Source organism: Perca flavescens, chromosome 17 (assembly GCF_004354835.1).
Source record: "Perca flavescens isolate YP-PL-M2 chromosome 17, PFLA_1.0, whole genome shotgun sequence".
In the NCBI taxonomy this organism is placed as follows: Eukaryota; Metazoa; Chordata; class Actinopteri; order Perciformes; family Percidae; genus Perca; species Perca flavescens.
Genome location: NC_041347.1, coordinates 14,102,708 through 14,122,724, shown reverse-complemented (window position 1 = coordinate 14,122,724; position 20,017 = coordinate 14,102,708). Strand labels below are relative to the sequence as shown.

The following is a 20,017-nucleotide window of genomic DNA, read 5'->3' as shown; positions in this document are numbered from 1 at the left end:
ACTATCAATTTTATTCTTGTCTTTTATTGTTTTTAATTTGTTTATTAATGTTTTTAAATTGTTTTTAATTGTCTAACTGCTCTTTAATGTTTTATGTAAAGCATTTTGAATTGCCCTGTTGCTGAAATGTGCTATACAAATAAAGCTGCCTTGCCTTGCCTATGATACCAACTACATATATTTAACATCTAATATAGCATACCCATACATACTGTGCATTACACACGTGCATGTATTTCATTAGTAATTCTCAAAAGTGATCCATGCAATTCCAATGAAGCACCTTGCTATAACAATACAAAACAATTTACGGCATCTACACTTGCATTTCTATGTCCAGAGTGTATGCTGCCTGGGCCGGACACTTTTGAGTATGGTCCTAGTTTTTAGTTTAGTCTCTAGGTGGGATTTTATATTTAAACTTCAATATTTTAGTGCAGTTATTTTGAAAGAATATTTTTCCATTGTTGTAGCCTCTACTTTTTAAATGTATCTAATTTTAATCTATGAATCATGTATTTATTTTATTACATCATAAGATCACTTTATAAATGTTCTGTACATTTGTATATTTACATTGCAACACAAAATTAAAATAAACAATTTCACAGTTCAGTGTATCTTAAGCTTATGGAACATGTGCATTAACATATTTGACATTGACACACATAGACAACATTCTAACACTGACATGTATGCTTGCCATGTTAAGCATAAACTGCTTACAAACATACTACAGAAAGTCCACATCAGGAAATGTCAAGGTGCTCACAGTGCAACGAGGCATACTGTTTAGTACTGATGAACCACGGTGACAGTTTTATATCTGCTCTGTACCAATCTTTACAGAAGTAAAGAAGTGTCATTTGAGCTGTGATCCATAGCCGTCACATCAGTAACCATGTCTCCATTAGCTTGACTTAAAGCATCACTTGATAAAAGAGGAGTGCACACTGCAGGAGATCTCAGGGAAGGATCAGGGGAGATCACCACCACATAGCGATCATCGTCCTCCTCATCCTCATCCTCCAGGCTGCCGTGAATGTCCGCAGTAACTACTGAATTTTCTGCTGCCTGATGACTGCAGGAAGGTGACGAGTTGAACACAGGATGTTCTGTAGGTGCCAGTGTTTCTCCATCATGGTCCTCTTCAGGAAAGCTGGTGTTAATATAGATGATATCTTCCTTGCTGAAAGACTCTGGGAGCTTTTCTGTGAGCTTCTCCAACATTTCTCTCAGTTGGGGAAAGGAAGGTCGGTCCAGCGGATCGGCCCTCCAGCAGTTGTACATGATCTCATACCTACAGTAGATGCGGGTAAATAAAGGAAATATTTTTTTTTTCATAACTCTTGATACTTTTTTATGATACTTTTTTTTGGGATGTAGCTAACAAACTGGAGAGATTCATTTCAGTAAAACCTCAACTTTGAAAAACCCATTTGCAAGTTGTATATTCAATTTCTACTTTCACCGCACCTGGCAGTGGTGAGCAAAGAAGTCCAGTTTGCAACACAAAGAAAATAAGAGAGGACTATATATCAAGTTGTATAGTGGAACTTAAGCTCAGACTCATGCAAGTGACAGCATTTTAACCACAAATTAAAGTGTCTGTGAAAAGCTTGCATTATATATTTTTAAGTTAAGTCTATCTTGACTCTGATATGGTCACCTCCAACACAATCAAAGTCAACATTTGTGTTAAAAAGAGACAACACTCACAGCTCATCCAAACAGTCTCCTGGCTGCTTCAGCCTCTGTCCTTCAAGAAGGTAGTCATAGATTTCATGGTTCTGGATCCCGGGGTATGGTGTCATGCCTCGTGTAGCGATCTCCCACATGGTGACGCCAAATGCCCACTGCATGACAAATTATTAACTTCAGATGATATGCCATCATGTGAAAAACTTGTTATCGGTTTTCCCTGCTATCTAGAAATACTATTAATATCCTACCTAGATTAACATTTACTCTTAAAATGTGCTGACTTGAAAGTGTGTGGAACTCAAAAGGATCATCTATTTTTGTACTTTCAGTCCACTACAAAATTGTGTGTGTGAATTTTAAATCACTCAGCCTCTTTTCTTTTACAGTTATCATTTCCAGTTTTCACTGTTATGTTACATTACGGGGGATAAACATATATTCCGCCCATTCAGCTTCATGAAACCTGCCTTTGTGCCAACAACACAAAAGATGGCTTTTGTTTTTCATCACGCTTCAGGAAATTGGATTTCAATCTCCAATGTTCTGCATTTAGACTTCTAGCAGGGAAACATTACAAAAGAAGGTAAAAATTGTATTCTCAATTACCACACACTGATTAATAAAACAATGATCACACCATTAAAAGGAAGACTGAGTAATAAGTGCTGTGTAAATTCAGCTGACTTCTCTGTGTAGATCTCAAATCACAAACAATGACAAATCATTTTGAAATGTATGTGTTCAGCAGAAATTAGGGAGTGAAACAGAGAATGTAGATGAGGGGTCAGTTCTTATTTTAGTGGGTTAGTTGACATTACAGTATAGCGGTGACTGTTGTTACTGGAAGAGACATGAGCAGATGGAATTACTTACCACATCACTCTTTACAGTAAAAACTCTATCTGCGAGACTCTCTACTGCAATCCATTTTACAGGCATTTTGGCTATTCTGCCCTGCCTGTAATAATCTCCGCTGTAGATCTTCTTAGATAACCCGAAGTCTGCTACACACACTGTCATGTCATCACGCAGCCTGTAAGACAAATGAGAAATGGACTTGAGAATAAACTGGAACAGCAAATCACATAAACCCCCTAAAGAAGCAAACTGACCTTTATAAGTTTCGCTTTTAATTAAAAAAGCAGATACATTTTGTATCTGCAACAACTTACATGCAGTTGCGAGCCGCCAAGTCACGATGCAGAAAGTTACGACCACTAAGATACTCCATACCCAAAGCAATGTCAACCATGAACTTCAGGAGTGTCTGAGTGGGTAAGAACTGTGTAAAAAAAACAGACACACAACACAATTATAGGTTTAGTCTAATTATCACATTAGCTCATATATCACATTATATGAGCTGGAGTATATTTCTGTTTGGCTGAAATCTTACCATTGGACTGTCTCCCAGGCGTGAGCGCAGCAGGAAGCTATGAAGATCTCCATATTTCATGAATGGCAGGATGACCATGGGCTTGGGAAAATGTCCCGCGCCTACTTCCAAGCACACACCTAAAGAAGACAAGTCAATACAGAGAAATAATGTCAGGATGTGTGGAGCAGGGAACAGAGTAGTGGGATTCTACTTTGAAGAGGTAATGCATTACTCATACCGAGCAGTTTGATGACATTAAGGTGGTTGAAATCTTTCATGCAGGCTGCCTCATTCAGGAACTCTTCAATCTCCCTTTGAGAGAAGCTATCCACTGTTTGAAGAAAAAGAGGAAAATGATCTGCCATTTCTACTTGTTTTACAGTTTATGGATGACCAAAGTATGTCTTTTAGTAATAGAAGCTTACGTTTCATTGTCTTCACAGCAACTTTTTCTGATGTTCCGTCTGGTTGTCGTAAATGTCCCTCCACCACGGAGCCAAATTCACCTGATTGAATAAAATCATAAATAATAAGTCAAACTCTGCGCTGTATGTGTTATTATCTGTATTCATCTAGATAGAATCACGTGGATATGAATGTTTCATATGGTTATGCATTTCTCAAAATGAAATTGCTCACTCACCCTCTCCAAGAATCTTTCCTATGGAGAGCAAGTTCCTCATGACCATCATGTCCTGAAGTTTGGCCTGGAGTTCATCACTAACACCAAGGTTCCCAACTGTAGACAGGGCCCACTCAAGTTATTGTGCATCTAAAACTGTGCCTTTAGCAGGACAACATAACTCTCTGCACTTATGTTAATTTTCCACGGAAATATATTCAAGAACATACGTGTGATTCCTACGGCTGATCGGTTGTAGGATCTCTCGGGTTTGTACTGCACAAAAGGCTGCACCTTTTCTGCACCTCCAAACAACCGCCTGCAGGGGGAGACAGGGAAAAAGAAAAAAAACAGGGAATACTGAACAATGAGCTAATTCTCTCACTCAATATTATTACAGCTCAGTAATCATGCACACACAGGCTGATATTCAACTACAGAGGTGATCGTAGTGAGGAAACCCTCTCAGTTGTTGCTTTCCTGACTTTCAGGTCATTACTGTTTTCCTATCTGAGCAGCAGCCTGTGACACATCCCTATCCATATCCTGAGTGGCAACTGGTAAGACTGAATCACAGACTTCATAATAATGAATTCCGGAGAATGAACAGCTGGTTGTTGTCCAACTCTCCAGCTGCACAGTTATTACAAGACTCAGGTTCACACAATGGTGATTTAGAGGAAGCAAAGGCAGTTTATTAACAGAGTCCGGAAGAGTTCAGTTTCTCAAGTCCTACTACAGTGTGCCACTGAAGAAAGCTTACTTAACACCGCCCAGGCACCAAAACAAAATGCACAACATCAAATATGTTCTGTTGTTAAAGTAAAGATGAACCAATGCAGACAAATGGGTCACAAATTCAGTGATTCGTAGCAACTTCAAAGATAAGACAATCTAACTTGGAGCAAGGTTGGTAAAAATGAACGTGAATGTGTTTGCAGAGAAGGTGAAAGCATACCCAAACCAAGAGTCAGAAGTCCTGTTGTGTAGACAGATACCCCCCCAGAGGAGAAGCAGCAGAAGACAGATGACACACACCACCACCAGCACAACATAGACAGAGTCTGGACCCATGGTGTCAGGGCCGGACGATGGGGACACCACTGACTCTGAGATAGGAAGAAGAAATTATCAAAGTTTAGAAGAAAAAAGACTTTCAGCAAATGGGATATTGTAAATCCAATATTCAGGATTAGATTTCTTAATTATATTACTGTTGACAATGGGATGTTTCAGCATTGTAGCACTGTTATACAAACTCATATTAGTGTATGGTTTTCCCCCAAATTATAAATTTTAGCAAAATGTCCATAGATTAATTGGGATAATGAGAATCAAAAGGATATGTGATTGATCCTAATGTGTAACTGCCAGCAACTTCAGTCTTTTGTATTTTCTGCCATTATTGTTTGTTATTAAATTACACCTTTACAACAATTAACTAGTATCCAGATAGTAACTATCTTCTTGAAAATGTCCAAGATAATCCTGCCATATCAAGTTGTGGCCATTCTATCTTAAACAAGACTGAAGCTTAAACTTAAACAGCCATGTACTGGCTCTGTGAAGCGTAGGCCTGCTAGGCACAGCGTTGCTTTGAGTTAAATGCTAAAATCAGCTTGTTAACAAACTCATAATGACAATATTAGCATGCAAGCAACATTTGCTTATTAGCACTAAACGCTAAGTACAGCTGAGGCTGATGGGAATGTTGTCAGTTTTGCTGTTTATTTACTGATACAAGGTGACATTTTGAACTGATAAAAGATCAGGGAGTCAAAGTTATTAAAATTCATTCCCAGGGCACCATGAGTGTGTGTATCAAATGTTATGCCAATTCATCCTAAATTTTCAATCTAGACCAAAGTAGCTGACTGATGGAGAGACATTGCCATCCCCAGAGCCACGCTGCTAAATACTGTATAAAGCCTTAATAGGCACTGTATCTATTCATAGGGCAGTAATATTGTTCTAGTATAGTACAATACATCTGAACTATGTTGGCCAGATTATAAAGATAACAGATGATGATATAAATCAATAGAGCAGCTTACTGTCCTCTGGCACAAACAGCCAGACTGGTGGGCTGACCATGCCGCTCCCTGCCTGTGTGCATGCAGCCACCTCCACACTGTAGGTTGTGTTGAATTCCTGCACATTTACAAAGGCCACGGTGGTGTCACTGTGGATCTGAAAAAAACACACAACATAATAACAATAAATGTGATTGTGCCTAGTTTTATAATTAGATTCCTCTTAAAAACCTATTTTCCTGTTAATCATTATCTTTGTGGACTTGTTATCAGGAAACCCACACTGGTTAGCAACCAGAGTTGTAAGGTAACTCATTAAACTGAAAGAGGATTCTCCATGAGAAGATTTTATTTTATATTTTAGGGACACTGCTGGAACAGCATGCTAAGGAACATTGTGTATATTTGTGCAACATCTCAAATCCAGGTCAACAACTTTTCTAAACTTTGCTTTCTCTTCTCAAGTCTCCTCTTGTTCTCATTTCCACTTAGTGCACAAAAACAAACAAGAAATGCAATTAAAAAGTCCCTTTAACGAGAAGTATGCAACTTTGGTGGAAAATACCAGGGAACTGTATACTGGGGCTTATCATAAATAACAAAACTCTCTACAAAAAAGGGAAGGAGACCAACTTTCTTGATAAGCTCATGTGCTGCAATGGTGGGGAACATGTGACAAACACAGCGCTGTATTTCACAACACCACACGATGGGGTTTCTCTGCTTTACCAATGTGCTGACTGTCAGACTGGGAACACTGAGCCCATGATTACTGGTCAATCATGTCAGTGGCGTCAAACAGAGGGTAACATGTGGCTAAATGTTCTTACAATAGCAAATCCTCAACAAATTTTGGAGATCATGTCAGATCAGATGACCACGACTTCTACCATGAAACACACAACATTGTGTAGCTATTTATTGCTCTAATTTAAAGATGGTACAGTGGAGCTCGAAAGTTTGGGCACCCCAGGTAAAAAAAATGTATTAATGTGCATAAAGAAGCAAGAAAAGATGGAAAAATCTCCAAAAGGCATCAAATGACAGATTAGAATTATTTAAAGCAAGATCTGGAAGACCAAGAAAAATATCAGACAGAACAGCTCGCAGGATTGTGAGAAAAGCAAGTCAAAACCCACATTTGACTGCACGATCCATCCAGAAAGATCTTGCAGACACTGGAGTTGTGGTACACCATTCCACTATAAAGAGATACTTGTACAAATATGGTCTTCATGGAGGAGTCATCAGAAGAAAACCTCTTCTACGTCCTCACCACAAAAATCTGCGTTTGCAAATGAACATATAGACAAGCCTGATGCACTGTGGAAACAAGTTCTGTGGACCGATGAGGTTAAAATAGAACTTTTTGGCCGGAATGAGCAAAGGTACGTTTGGAGAAGAAAGGGCACAGAATTTAATGAAAAGAACCTCTGTCCAACTGTTAAGCATGGGGGTGGATCAATCATGCTGCGGGGTTGTATTGCAGCCAGTGGCACAGGGAACATTTCACGATTAGAAGGAAAAATGGATTCAATAAAATTTCAGCAAATTTTGGACGCTAATTTGATGCCATCTGTGAAAAAGCTAAAGTTAAAGAGGATGGCTTCTACAAATGGATAATGATCCTAAACACACCTCAAAATCCACGGTGGATTACATCAAGAGGCGTAAACTTAAGGTTTTGCCATGGCCTTCACAATCTCCTGACCTCAACATAGTTGAAAATCTATGGATAGACCTTAAAAGAGCAGTGTGTGACAGACAGCCCAGAAATCTCAAAGAACTGGAAGACTTTTGTAAGGAAGAATGGGCGAAGATACCTCAAACAAGAATTGAAAGACTCTTGGCTGGCTACAAAAAGCGTTTACAAACTGTGATACTTGCCAAAGGGGGCAGTACAAGGTATTAACTCTGCAGGGTGCCCAAAGTTTTGCAGACGCCATTTTTTTGTTATTTTGAAAGTGTAAATGATGGAAATTAAATCTAACTTTTTTTGACATATTATAAGAATGTCTAATCTGTCATTTGATGCCTTATATATATATATACATACATACATACATACATACATACACATATATATACTTACATACATACATACATATAACTATTTTTTCCAGGTTTTAGGGGGCAGGTGGGACTGAGGATTTAACAAGTTGTATTTGTGCACATTTCCAGTCACTGCTACTATTACAAAGCCTTTGTGTAATGATGACATCACCAACTGACTGGACAACACATAAGGATATTTTGGCCTATAGTACACATATTGTTGTATTCATGTTCCATTCACTCTGTGATGACTCAAAGTCACATGTTGAACAAAGAAAAAAAATGATTTCCAGTTTTCACACCATCAGCTTCCTTTAACTACAACACAGACAGGAAGGCTGGGAAACACACCATTGTACCAGTAACCAAAACATGACTATGCGCAAACAGCATCATGGAATAATGCACCGGACAATTGATGTATACAAAAGGAGTTGGTATTAAAATAAACTGTGCTATTTCGTAGAGAGTGTATCTTAAAAAAAGGCAGTTCTCGTAAATGACTTTCCCTGCCTTGTTGATTCTTGATTCGGAGTGGAAAAGCAGAGATAATAGAGAGGCTGACCACTGATTCAGTAGGCAGGACAAAGGGAGGATCTCACATTCCCAATATGCATTCTTTTCATATTTGTCATACATGAGTCATTGTTATCAGAAAAGTAAAAAAAAAAAAAATCAGCTTTCACAAAAAAAAGATCAAAGATAACACCATGAACATGAGTATGTTATTATATTACAATATACAGTATGTATAGAGGAGAATATGCATTGTACATAAAGCATTGTAATGTCTGCACTGTACATATGTAGATACAGGGCCAGATGCAGTTTAATTTTATGTGTGTTTGTGTGTATGCATATCTCTAAAAAAACATTTGGAAAATATGAAAGCAGTTACCCATTTAAATAATACATTTGTATGTGTGCATGTGTCTCCAGTATGTATATAAGTTGCTACTAACTAACTTCCTAAATGTCTATGTATTTCTATTATTTTATTTATCATTTATATTTTGTTACTAATCTAAGTTATTGTGACTGTTACATATACAAGGGAAACACTCAATAAAACATTATTCACAAAAGGAAAAATCTTTAATTACCGTGTTGTCGGCAAGCTCACCTTGTTTACTTGTGTGCCATGTTTGACAGTAACTTCATAACCACGCAGGATGCCATTTATCTTATCATATGGGGGAGGTTTCCACCTGATAACCAGCCAAGACTCATTCAGCTGTGCTGTGACATTTCGGGGGTAAACTGATGGCACTGGGAGTGTAAAAAGAAATGGGAATAGAGGGATAAAGACATCTTCAAGAGAGGTAAAACAAATCAAGACTTTATATAAAATGCCAAAAATGGAAAAGCGAAAGTAAGACTGCCCCTTTATTGAAATCTTTGATTACAGTTTGGTATGTGGTCACTTCCTGGCACAGCATACTGTATCAAGTCTTTCAACTAAAATATCCCCTGCGGTGGTTTTAGGAAGGAAATTGAAAGCAGCTCCACCCAGTAAGAACTTTGTGTTTTCTCAGTGAGAACACTCCTATTTCCTATATGACCCTTCAGGAAAATAACAGAGATTTTGGATAAGACATTTTTTTCTGATGGGGATTTGCCACATGCAGAGCAGTTAGTTGTGCAACTTCCGTAAATTCCAGTTATTACAGGCTGCTAATGCAAGGAGGATTACATTAGGCGCGTTTTGGATGGGAAAGTAGTAGGCTAATTATATAGTGCTCTGTTCCTGAAACCTAAACAGGACTCTGCTATAATGAGAAGGAGGCAGGAGCATAACACAGATGTTCTTTTTAATACACAAGGTGGTTTTTAAAGCAAATAAAGTCTCAGCCTTGTACATTCAAACAGCCAGAAACATGTGTACTGTATGTGCTGGGATGTATTCAATTAGATTTTTGGATTGTTTCCCTGTGTAGCAGCTACATATTGCACCCCAAATCTGCTGGTGTATCACAAACTGGCAACAAAATTCAAACTGTAAGTTGTTCCGACGTTCCTTAAATACTCACACACCTCCCTCTGTGGTGTTGCTCTGGATCCACATGGTGACAGGAGAGACTCCCACCTCATTGCTGCAGGAAACACTCATGTTGTACCACGTCATAGCCTGCAGCCCGGGGACTATGCACTGGAAAGGCGGCACTGTGACGTTGATGAACCTGGTGGTCATCACCTCCCCTTTCCTCTGACTCACCTCTTTAACCTTAGACAGAACAAAGAACACGTAAGGATCAATCTGAAGACATTAAGCGGTAGCACTGTTTGTACAGATGTGGGACTTACCCTGATATGGCATTTAGTTATTGGAGAGAAACCATCATGTCCGGGGCTCCAGCTCAACATCAACTTATTGGACTGCCTCTCCATCACAGTAAAATTAGACACGGGGTCGGGAAGTACTACAAAACACCATAAAAGAAAACCTTATTAACTCACTCACATAGAGGCAGATGGTCAGCTTGCAGAGCATGAAAACCTCTTGGAATGTCTAACAGCCCCCAAAAGACCCAGTTTTACCTTTGATGTTGATATTTGCTTCTCTGGAGGTGGTGACACCTTTCGTGTTGTGAGCTTCGCAGCTGAACTGAGTGTACTTGTGCACACCTGCAAATGACACATTTGAGAGGACAATGTAGCACTTCAATGCTGTATGAATTCAAAACAACCAATCCTCAAGGTCAAGATAGAGCGGAATATTTTGATAATGGTGTGACTTCAATACTGGTGGAAAAACCTGTAGTACAAGCCAGCCAGACATCACGTTTTGATCAGGTTCTTTGTTTGGACTAACTAACTTATTCTCTCTCTTTGCCAAAGAGGCCAATCAGGGGCAAAAGTGCCAGATCAGGCTCAATAGAGAAGTGCGACTGAAACTGATGTGAAAAAAACACATTTGGGGGTGGCTCACTCCTTTATTATACCTCAAATGTTTACACAGTAGCACCTCATGCAGTTAGCTCAAATTGAGCCTCTCCAGTGTTATGTACTGTGGTAACAATGCTTTTGCTGGGTCTCTTTTCCTGGTCGCACAATTCCTGTCTTTCAACAGCCCCAGATCTGCATTCTGTTAGAATAGGACTGGGACAGCTGCTAAATAATGTCCCTTTTGTGCTCCGTTTTCCAGTATCTCTATCTCGGAAACCTTTCCACAAAGATAATCACAGACCAGCCTGTGAGAGATGACTGGAACCATCTTGGGATGTTTTGTTTACATTCTGCAGAATGTCACGTCCACTTCAGTTTGTCTTCATCTACTCTTGAGCATCAGGGTAAAGAGAGCTTCACTTTTCATGCAAACACAACAGTGCGTCTGTTTGCAAGAAGATAGAGCCTTACTTAAAATAGATCGGAAGGAATCATTCATTTAAGTTAACTTCACATCATTCTCAGAGCTTCGATGAGTGTAACATGGAAGCATGTGTTTGCATGTATTTAGCAGTGTTCCAAAATACTGTGCTAATATACAGTATGACAACAGAGGAGTGGATTACGCTGCAGGAGTTGCAGTTCTGCTTTCACTGTACTTGGCGAGTAAATCAAAAACAAAAGCAACAACACTGTAATAAAAATAATGGTTGGCAACTCAAATAGAAACCTTACAAATTATGGAGGGAAGCTCTCCAGCGGTTATTTTTCCATTTTCTTATTCATAGTCGGGCAGCAAATATAGCCGGACGACTCTGTCTGATTACAATTAAGCCTACCACTTTTTACTCTTGATTACTGCACATTTGGTGTTGTGTTTTCAAAGCTGAGGTGCCAAACCTGTGTCCACCTGCCGTCCTGAGATAGATTAAATAATGGTATGTAGATAATAAGGCTTTCATTAACCCAAATTAATTCCCCATCAATTTCGCAGTCTTTTTAAGAAGGTATAATGCCGTGATTTCAAGCAATATAAATGGAATGTGCATGCTGATAACTTTCTTAAAATAAAATGAACAATCACGCACGCACCACTTCACATAACAAAAGCACTCTGATAATATCGTGGGATCCAAGCTGTAGTGGAAAAAGGGGCCCTTGACTTATAATATACATGAGGTTCAGCAGAGTGTGTTTACACCAATATTTGGTCCTGCACAGATCTCTAGTAGCCTGCAGTCTGCCAGCCTCTGTGTCCAGCCCCTCCCTGCAGGGTAGTGGGCCATCCCGTGAATGAGGTCTTTGTCTCCGGAGCCAACCCCCGAACAGACTCCCTGTGCTGCCCCCCATCCCCTTTCTGCCCAGGCCCTTGCACACGCTGGACCAAAGCACAGCTCTAAACCTTTAACCCCTCAGCTTCTGGCTGTATCGCTACTCACTGGCTACAGCAGGAGTACTTAGCCTGTGGTGAGCTGAAAATGAAGGGTTAGAGCATACAGCACAAAGGTTATGCTTCTAATAACACATGTTTGCTTTCAAGAAGAGGGCAGCTGAGGCCATAAAGGGAGAGTCCATGTTTAAAGACTGCTATATGTTCATCTTGAGTATAAAATGAAATTAAAACTCAAACCTGAACTGATCTTAACTTTTATATGGTACACACTTTAATGTACAGCTCGAAATAATTAGTTGATTAGTCGATTCAATTAATCTGGAGTAATTTGTAAAAATGCCACCAAACATTCGCTGGTTTCAGCTTTACAAATTTGAATATTTGTTGGTTGTGTTATTCTTATACGTTAATAAATTAAATATCTTTGGGTTTTGGACTGTTGATCAGACAAAGCAAGGGATTTGAATGTGTCAACTGGGATTTGGGAAATTGTAATGGGCATTTCTTAACTATTTTCTGCCATTTCATAGAATAAACACTAAAAACAATTGTTATATTTGCAGCCATATTTTAAACAACAGTTCGTAATGTTGGTAATATGCTTATTTGCCAAAAGTTAGATGAGAAGTTTGATACCACTCATATCAAACTTCTCATATAGCTCTCTGCAAGAAGATTAATAAGTATATTTCTAAAAATGTCAAACTATTGCTTTAATCAGATAGCAAGTGTTGCATTTCCACTGTTAAGTGATTCCCCAAGTGTCACATTGTCTTCAGTATACAGCTAGCAGGGCGGCATTACAAAAAGCACTGACCATGTGTGAATGACCGCTGTTAACCATTCGGCAGTGCAGCAGGAGGCCCCACCGACACTGACCGTGATGATAAATCTCATCGCAGTAAGCAGAGTACAGACGCTGAGGCAGCAGAGACGAGGCAGAATAGAAACCAACCAAACAAAGTGATGCAAGCTGACTAAGACCTACTTCACGCTTTGTCACCATTATCAGAGAGCCAAATGTCCCTTTATCTCTGCTGATTAATGTTTCCACATACACATTCCACATAATTGGAATTTAACCAATGTGGTGCTAATTAACTGGTTCGATAAGCTGTAGCTTGTGTGTTCCTTCTAACTACTTTTACAACTTTTTATACAAGCCAGAAGTTCATCTAGTAACTTTGAAGGAGTACTTTTACTTTCTACCAGAGGAAATTACTTCTTCAGCTCCTTTAGCTCAATTCAGTAGTAAATAAAGTATGAATCTAAGTTAGCACATCTTCAGCTTCTTTCTTTCTGATTCAAGGTGTCATTCAGAATAATGTGTGAGAAGAAGAGCAAGAAAGAGGAAGAAAGGAGTATAGCGGTTGTAAGCAGATCACAGTGAACCACATATCCTCTGTATGTGTGGGAAAGAGGGAGCGAGAGAGACTGTGTGGTTGGTGTCTCACCTGCCACGGAGTAGCTGCTGGGAGAGTTATAAATTTCACTATCAGGTGATCCATCACGGAGCCAGCGGATTTGAACAGGGTCTGGAGGTCCTACCGCCTCACATGACAGCGTGAAAGGTGTGTTTCTTGTGACGTTGCTGTCCTCTGGTTGATAGAGAAATGTCGGTAGACCTAATAGACAGAATAAAGATGTGTCATGAAAAATGTGGACGCCCCAAGAAGCACCCAATTCTGGCACCATGTTGAAACTCACCTTCCACCATGATGGTGATTGGCTGAGACTGAACCATGGTGTTGCTGATATTCAGTCTGCAGCGATACTCCCCAGCATCCACTCGCTGCACATGGATAATGCTGTAAGACAGTACAAAAGGACATTTGTCAATCTGTTTAATTAGCCCATCACGCTATGTTTCACCTCCATGTGTGCTACATACCTGACAGTGGATAGGAGAGTTATGACCCCGTCTGTGATGGTCTGGAGATCATTGATCACCACCTGTGTGTTTCCCGCCAGGTCCTGGCCGTTCTTCACCCAGATGATGGTGGGCTCCAGCCTGGCGTCGGGGATGTTGATGGAGCAGTTGAATTTGGCCTCATGGCCCTCTGACAGCTGGATGGAGCCTAAGGTGGGCTTGAAGTGCAGCCGTCTGAGCTGATCCGGGCTCAGATAAACCCTTGAGACACGGGCAGGTTTCACAAGAGGCTCAGAGGTCCTGGTGGGACGGTTGAACCGGCCCCGGGAATGCTGAGCTGTTTACAGAGGGAGATGGTAGGTCAGCGCAATGCTGTATTTGTTAAGGTCTGACGTGATAAGCAAAGATTTAAAATCCCAAGTGACAGAACTGTGCTTGTCTTTACATCCAAAATATTCACCATAAGGTAGGCTATATAGCATTCAAAAATCCTGAGTGTGTGACAGATTTAGGGCTGCAACTAATTCTTATTTTCATAATTGATTTATCCGTCTATTATCATCCAACAGCTCAAAACCCAATGATATTCTAATAAAGATGACATTTACAGAAAAAAGCAGCATATAAGTAACATGAACCAATGCATTTTTGGACTTTATGCCCACAAATGACTAAAAAGATAAATAGATTATCATATTCTGTTGTTGCTAATTAATCATCTAATCGTTTCAGCACAAATATCAGTTTTTATTGTAAAAAAAAAAAAGAAAATGTGTAACTTTATAAATCAATGTATCTTTCTAAGGGCGGCCGGCTAGCTCCGCCCATATATAGAGGTTTATTCCTCGACGCAGCGGGCACGGGTTCGACTCCGACCTGCGGTCCTTTGCTGTATGTATGTCTGCCCCCCCATCTCTCTCCGCTTTCATGTCTTCAGCTGTCCTGTCGGATAAAGGCTTAAAATGCCTAAAAAATAATTACACAAAAAAAAATGTATCTTTCAAAAAAGGCATGTTTAGTGAAAATGTATAAAAATACAGTTTATCCACTGAATGTATAAATAGTGCTTTTCAGCATGCTCTTTACCGAATGAGTATTTTGAAGTGTTTTTACTGTCACCATTCCAATCCACAACCGAGTAAGCCACAGTTGTTTTTATACTATAATTAAAATAGAATCTATAAGAAACACGTTTAGTGCTACGAAACAAACTCCGCTCTCTGTTTTAGGATGTTATACGGACTTACTGTAAACATGTAGAGTTTAAGAAATGCTTTAAGCTTTTCAACGGCGGATAAAAAGCTATTTAAGAGCAGGCTGGTTAAATCTATTCCAGCTGCAGAGAATAGATGGTCCCTTCTGTACATTAGATCGAGTTAAGCCTAAAATGCCACTTTGAGGGGGGGGCATGATGTTAGTGCAGGAAAACACAAACCTCCAAGAAAATACACAACTCACCGCTGACCGGACTCCCCACCACAATAATGGCTATGGTCGTTGTAGAGAGAAAAACTCCAAACCAGCCTGGAGTTGACTTCTTTGCCATGACCAGTGTGAGCTCTTCACTGCTGCTTTCTGTCCCACAACAGGCTGAGTGAAAATGTAGGTTTTTTTATATTCTAAACGGATTGTGCCTGACCGGACACTTTAACTACGACAATAACCAGCATCCAGAGTGGCTCCTACGCAGCTCGAGTAAAAGTTGTTGACCCGAGATCACATTCTGCTGGAGAAAAAAAAGTTAACTTTTCTCCACGTCACAGCTGGGATCCCTAAAAGGCGGGACTGAGTGTGGAAATGCGCCGAAATATCCCAAAATACACAACAACCAAAATACTGCAGAGAAACAGCAGCTGGTGAATATAGCTACACACTTCAAAATTTTACATGAGTTTAATATATTTTAATTCTTCCTGATATAACTTTTTTCTTATCTCTTTTATGTCATTAAGACAGAATCATATTACTTTACAAATATTAGTCTATCTTTCTAACAAGCATTATGCACATTTGGCCTATATAGCTACATATAGGCCTACTATAACGGTAGTATAATCTATTTTATTTTCAATATCTCAAAAACCCTTTGACATAAAACAAAAACCTCGGTGGCATATTAAGTTGTCTGCCCAACTACTCCACCGTGTGGTCAACTAATGCTTTTCATATCAACCATGGCTAGACACTCTTAATTTAAATACAAAATCAGCAGAGTTACAGTTCAGACTGCAGAGGGGTTTTATCATTTGTGAGGCTGTCCTGAAATTGATGCATATTGATTATGCTTACATTGTATCAGTACCTTAATGGAACACCTTACCTGTGCATGGCCTGCATAAGTAAGAGTTTTACTAAAACTTGACTGACTGGTTTACTGAAGGTACTATGCATGTTCATTTACAGATACTGTTTCACATTGTCTGTGAATGCACCAGCTGCAAGATATAAAAATTGAATAAAACACCCCAAATTCAATTAAAGTAACCATTAATTTTACCTGAAAAGAACGTTGTAGGGGTCCCACGCCATACAACGTACATCCATGCATCCATGTGGCATTTTGGTTCAAAGAAACCCATATTTCTGATATGAAAAACTTTGAAAACAGGTCAAATTTGACCCAAGGACAACACAAGGGTTAAAGCCAGTATAATTTGTTATTTCCCATCTGTGTTTACTGAGGTGAATTGCCAAAATAATTTATTAGTTATTAGTTGTGTTTTTGGTGCCACCCTTTCCTTTTGATTATGTTTGCTAACTCTTGACTGTAATTGCTGTGCATTTAAGGATAATTAAAATAAAGATTTCTTCTGGGTTTCACATTCACAAAAAAAGCCATGCAAATGGGACACTGTTACCCAAAGTCAAACGCTTTGTTTAGACATAAACCTTTGGAATAGTGAAAGTAATGTAAAATAAATTGATTAATTCATTAATTTAAAAATGATGTACAATTTTCAACTTTTCCCCTCAAAAATGCATTATAAATTGGCCTAATTGTGTTTGACAGCCAGTATCTTTTGCATGGGTAAAGTTATGCATTGAGTTTGTCAAAACATAAGCTAGTAAAACTACCAAGCATGGTCATGATGACAGGATGACATAGTAACTAAACTAACCCACTAACTGGCCATAGACTGTCACTGTGAATGTTAACAAGTAATATTAACAGTCTATGTAACTGGCCCACTGACCTACTTACTGACGGTCTCAACTGTTTCTTGCCTTGTCGTCATACCTCCACTGGATGGCGACAAAGCAACAGAAAAGCGACAACAGGGAACATAAAACGGTCAATTTACGTCAGGGGTAATGTAAAAGTATGTGAAACAAGGGAATAGGCCAAAACAAGAAACAATATTTTTAAGGGGCATTTTCAGACCGCTGATACAGGCTCCCATTGTCTGTTCAAGCCTTGACGTTACCAGAGTTTGCATAAAATAGTATAAGCTAGGCTATCATTACAATCAATGAGTGTGTAACGTTGCCTGCTTTGTTTTAATAAATAGGCTATTTTTTCCAACTCCGACTTTGAAATAATTATTGTAAGGCGCCAACAGCCAATCGCATTGGAAATTACATCAAATTAGCAATACGGTCCAAAGACAGCGCAACATTTCTGGTGATTTTGTTCGTTCGCCGTCAATGTGGGAACCCATTAGTTCCGACGGTCAGGAAAGGCAGCAACAATTCATAGGAAGTGGGGTTTTGAAGTTGCCTTCACAGGCTGATCTGCGGTCTGTTATTTAAACATCTCCCCCGAGACTTTGGCCAAACTTGCAGCGAACAAACCGATACTAAGTCAGCACTTACAGAAAGCAGCGTTCATGAAGGCAGGAAGTGAAACTTGTCACTACTGCGATCAAAACTTTCAGACATAAACATTAGACGTACAGTTGGAAATATTATTATAGTTATTATAGTTGGAAAATTTGCCTTTTCTGCTCGTTTTGCCAGCTAGCTAGTCCTCAGCGATGGACAAGCTTCGTCGTGTGTTAAGCGGCCAAGAGGAAAATGAAGAGTTGGGTCTCACCGCACAGGTAGCTAGCTAGCTTACTGTATGACAGTATATGCTAACGTTACTAATGCTAACGTTGTGTACGTTAAATTGGTCAAATCCAATACAAAATAGCATTGCTAGGTTCCCTTCCTGTCTGAGACTCAGAGTTACCGTTCAGATACCTGTTATTAATGTTAAAGTGGTTTTGTTTTCTTGAGTTAGCGTTAGTTAACATAACGTTATATTCGTTAGTAACGTTAGCTAGCTCTGCAACGTTTACGTTAGCCTTCAGACGTAGCTAGCTAAGCTAACATAACATAACAGTTTCATTATCATGTTTTCTCGGTGTCTTTTCAGCTTCTAACAGTTAGATCAAAGCTAACTATTCTTCTATCAGTATTCACATTGTATTGTTTGTTTATTTACACTTTTTACACGCTTTCCCGATGAGGAGGAAATGGGGTAAGGTGCTGACTTGAACAATGTATTTGTATATTAAGACGTGATGGTACTTTTTTTAAACTTGTTGCAAAGTTAGTTTCACTTTGACACACCAGAGTGTGCCATGCTTGCAAATTCTGCATTGCTTTGCAAATTCTACTTTACAGTTTGGTTGTATTGGTTAATTTGCCTAAGTTAAGAGTACTGAGTAATGTATGTGCCTTTTAACGTGTGATATGTGTGTGTATTTGTGTTTTAAGATAATCCTGTAGCTGGGTTTTATCATAGACTGTTAGTCAGTGGGTGTTATCTGCTTGGCTCCAGCCAACATCGTTAAATAACCAGTAGAAAGCCTGTGTGTCTTTCTGCGGGTCATTAGGTTTGTCTTGTGACATCCTTCCATTGTTCTCACCAGGTCCTTGATGCCAGCACTCTCAGCTACAGCACCAGGGTGAAATGGTTTGTCATATGCTTTGCCGGGGGCATCCTGTGTTCAATACTTGTGAGTGTTTCAGCCTTTTTGTTGTTGTTGAAAAGGCACCTTTTTAATGTTTTGTCTGACTATAGGAATGCAGAACTGTGTACATAACATAGTAATGCTGTTAGCAATTGTCCAAGTTATCTTTACTTGTGCTGTTTGGTTTGTAGAAGGCACTATACAACTCTTAAGTTATGAAAATGGCTCACCGTAAATGTCATTAAAACAAATTCCTGTTCTCTTGCTTGTACATTAAAGTGATTGACACATGTCACTTGTACTTAATTAAAACCTAATGTTTGCTTGCTGTCAGGAAAGAGCTAAAATATTCAGTTTGTAGAGTGTAGTTTGCAGTTCAAATTACAGTCTTGTCATAGGCAGCACTTGCAACCCTAGGATGCCACCGAGATGGGTATTTGCAATGCGAGACTACCGCATAACAGAACCTGTGTAAGCCGGGTTCAAATTAATTGGGATAACTCTGTGCTTTTGTCAACAAATATAACATATTCTCAAAGTATTTATGCATCTTCCATTCCTACATTTTAAAAACACTTACCTTTTATCCAATGCCACAGAGTGCCCCATGCTACTTTTTCTGTAATGTCCAGAATTTGCTCCTTCTCTGAGATGCAGTTATTAGCTGCAGGATATTTTAATGTCCTTACAGACCCCAATTAATTACAACACCTAAGCGAAATGTTAGATGCTGCATCTCCTTAAAAGCTAAATGCATAAATGTCATCCCTCCCTTGATGAAATGCTTACTATATTCACACTCAGTGTGTCAACAGTCCTCTTCACTGAAGGTGATCCAAATTAAGAACATGCATGTGGGTTATAATACCACTTAGGCAGGGTTGTCAAACTCATTTTCACTAAGGGCCACACTGGAAAAAAAGAATTACATCAAGTGCCAGACATGTACATTTATTGACATGCTTTTATTTAATCGAACAAGATCTAATGTATTATTGCATGTCTCATATAGTCTTCTCACTTACAGCTTGGTCGACATAAAGCCCCAAAACATTTTACTTAGCCATCAAAGAAAAAAGCGACCCAAAAATATCGGGGAAAAAAAAATCTGAAAAAGTGGCAAAAAAGCGCCAAAGGTGTTGGCAAAAGTGACAAACTTCAGATAAAGCAACAAAAAC

General features: G+C 39.2%; 2 protein-coding genes across 2 annotated transcripts in view; one reads left to right on the top strand and one right to left on the bottom strand.

The window, feature by feature from the left end:
• Positions 1-503: 503 nt before the first annotated feature.
• Positions 504-15,664, bottom strand: mertka (c-mer proto-oncogene tyrosine kinase a). The gene is made up of 19 exons (XM_028603633.1): positions 15,400-15,664; positions 13,963-14,278; positions 13,779-13,879; positions 13,526-13,696; positions 10,331-10,417; positions 10,097-10,212; positions 9,827-10,016; positions 8,916-9,061; positions 5,759-5,894; positions 4,663-4,813; positions 3,935-4,023; positions 3,726-3,821; positions 3,508-3,588; positions 3,321-3,413; positions 3,101-3,219; positions 2,877-2,986; positions 2,578-2,737; positions 1,720-1,856; positions 504-1,300 (listed from the first exon to the last, which is right to left on the bottom strand). The coding sequence occupies exons 1-19, from the start codon at positions 15,485-15,487 to the stop codon at positions 844-846; spliced, it is 2,844 nt and encodes a 947-aa protein (XP_028459434.1). The 5' UTR covers positions 15,488-15,664; the 3' UTR covers positions 504-843.
• Positions 15,665-17,621: 1,957 nt separating this feature from the next.
• The window catches only part of sft2d1 (SFT2 domain containing 1), a 12,563-nt gene continuing 10,167 nt past the window's right edge, over positions 17,622-20,017 (top strand). The window contains exons 1-2 of the mRNA XM_028603842.1: positions 17,622-17,981; positions 18,798-18,884. Coding sequence (XP_028459643.1) covers positions 17,916-17,981; positions 18,798-18,884 — 153 coding nt within the window. The 5' untranslated portion in view covers positions 17,622-17,915. The remainder of the gene's footprint in view (positions 17,982-18,797; positions 18,885-20,017) is intronic.

Coding starts and splice junctions, on each gene's coding strand:
- mertka (XM_028603633.1), bottom strand. CDS start 15,487: ATGGCAAAGAAGTCAACTCCAGGCTGGTTTGGAGTTTTTCTCTCTACA. Junction 10,213..10,330: donor AGCAAATATCAACATCAAAG/GTAAAACTGGGT, acceptor GGTGTTTTGTAG/TACTTCCCGACCCCGTGTCT. Junction 1,857..2,577: donor TTACTGTAAAGAGTGATGTG/GTAAGTAATTCC, acceptor TTTGTCATGCAG/TGGGCATTTGGCGTCACCAT.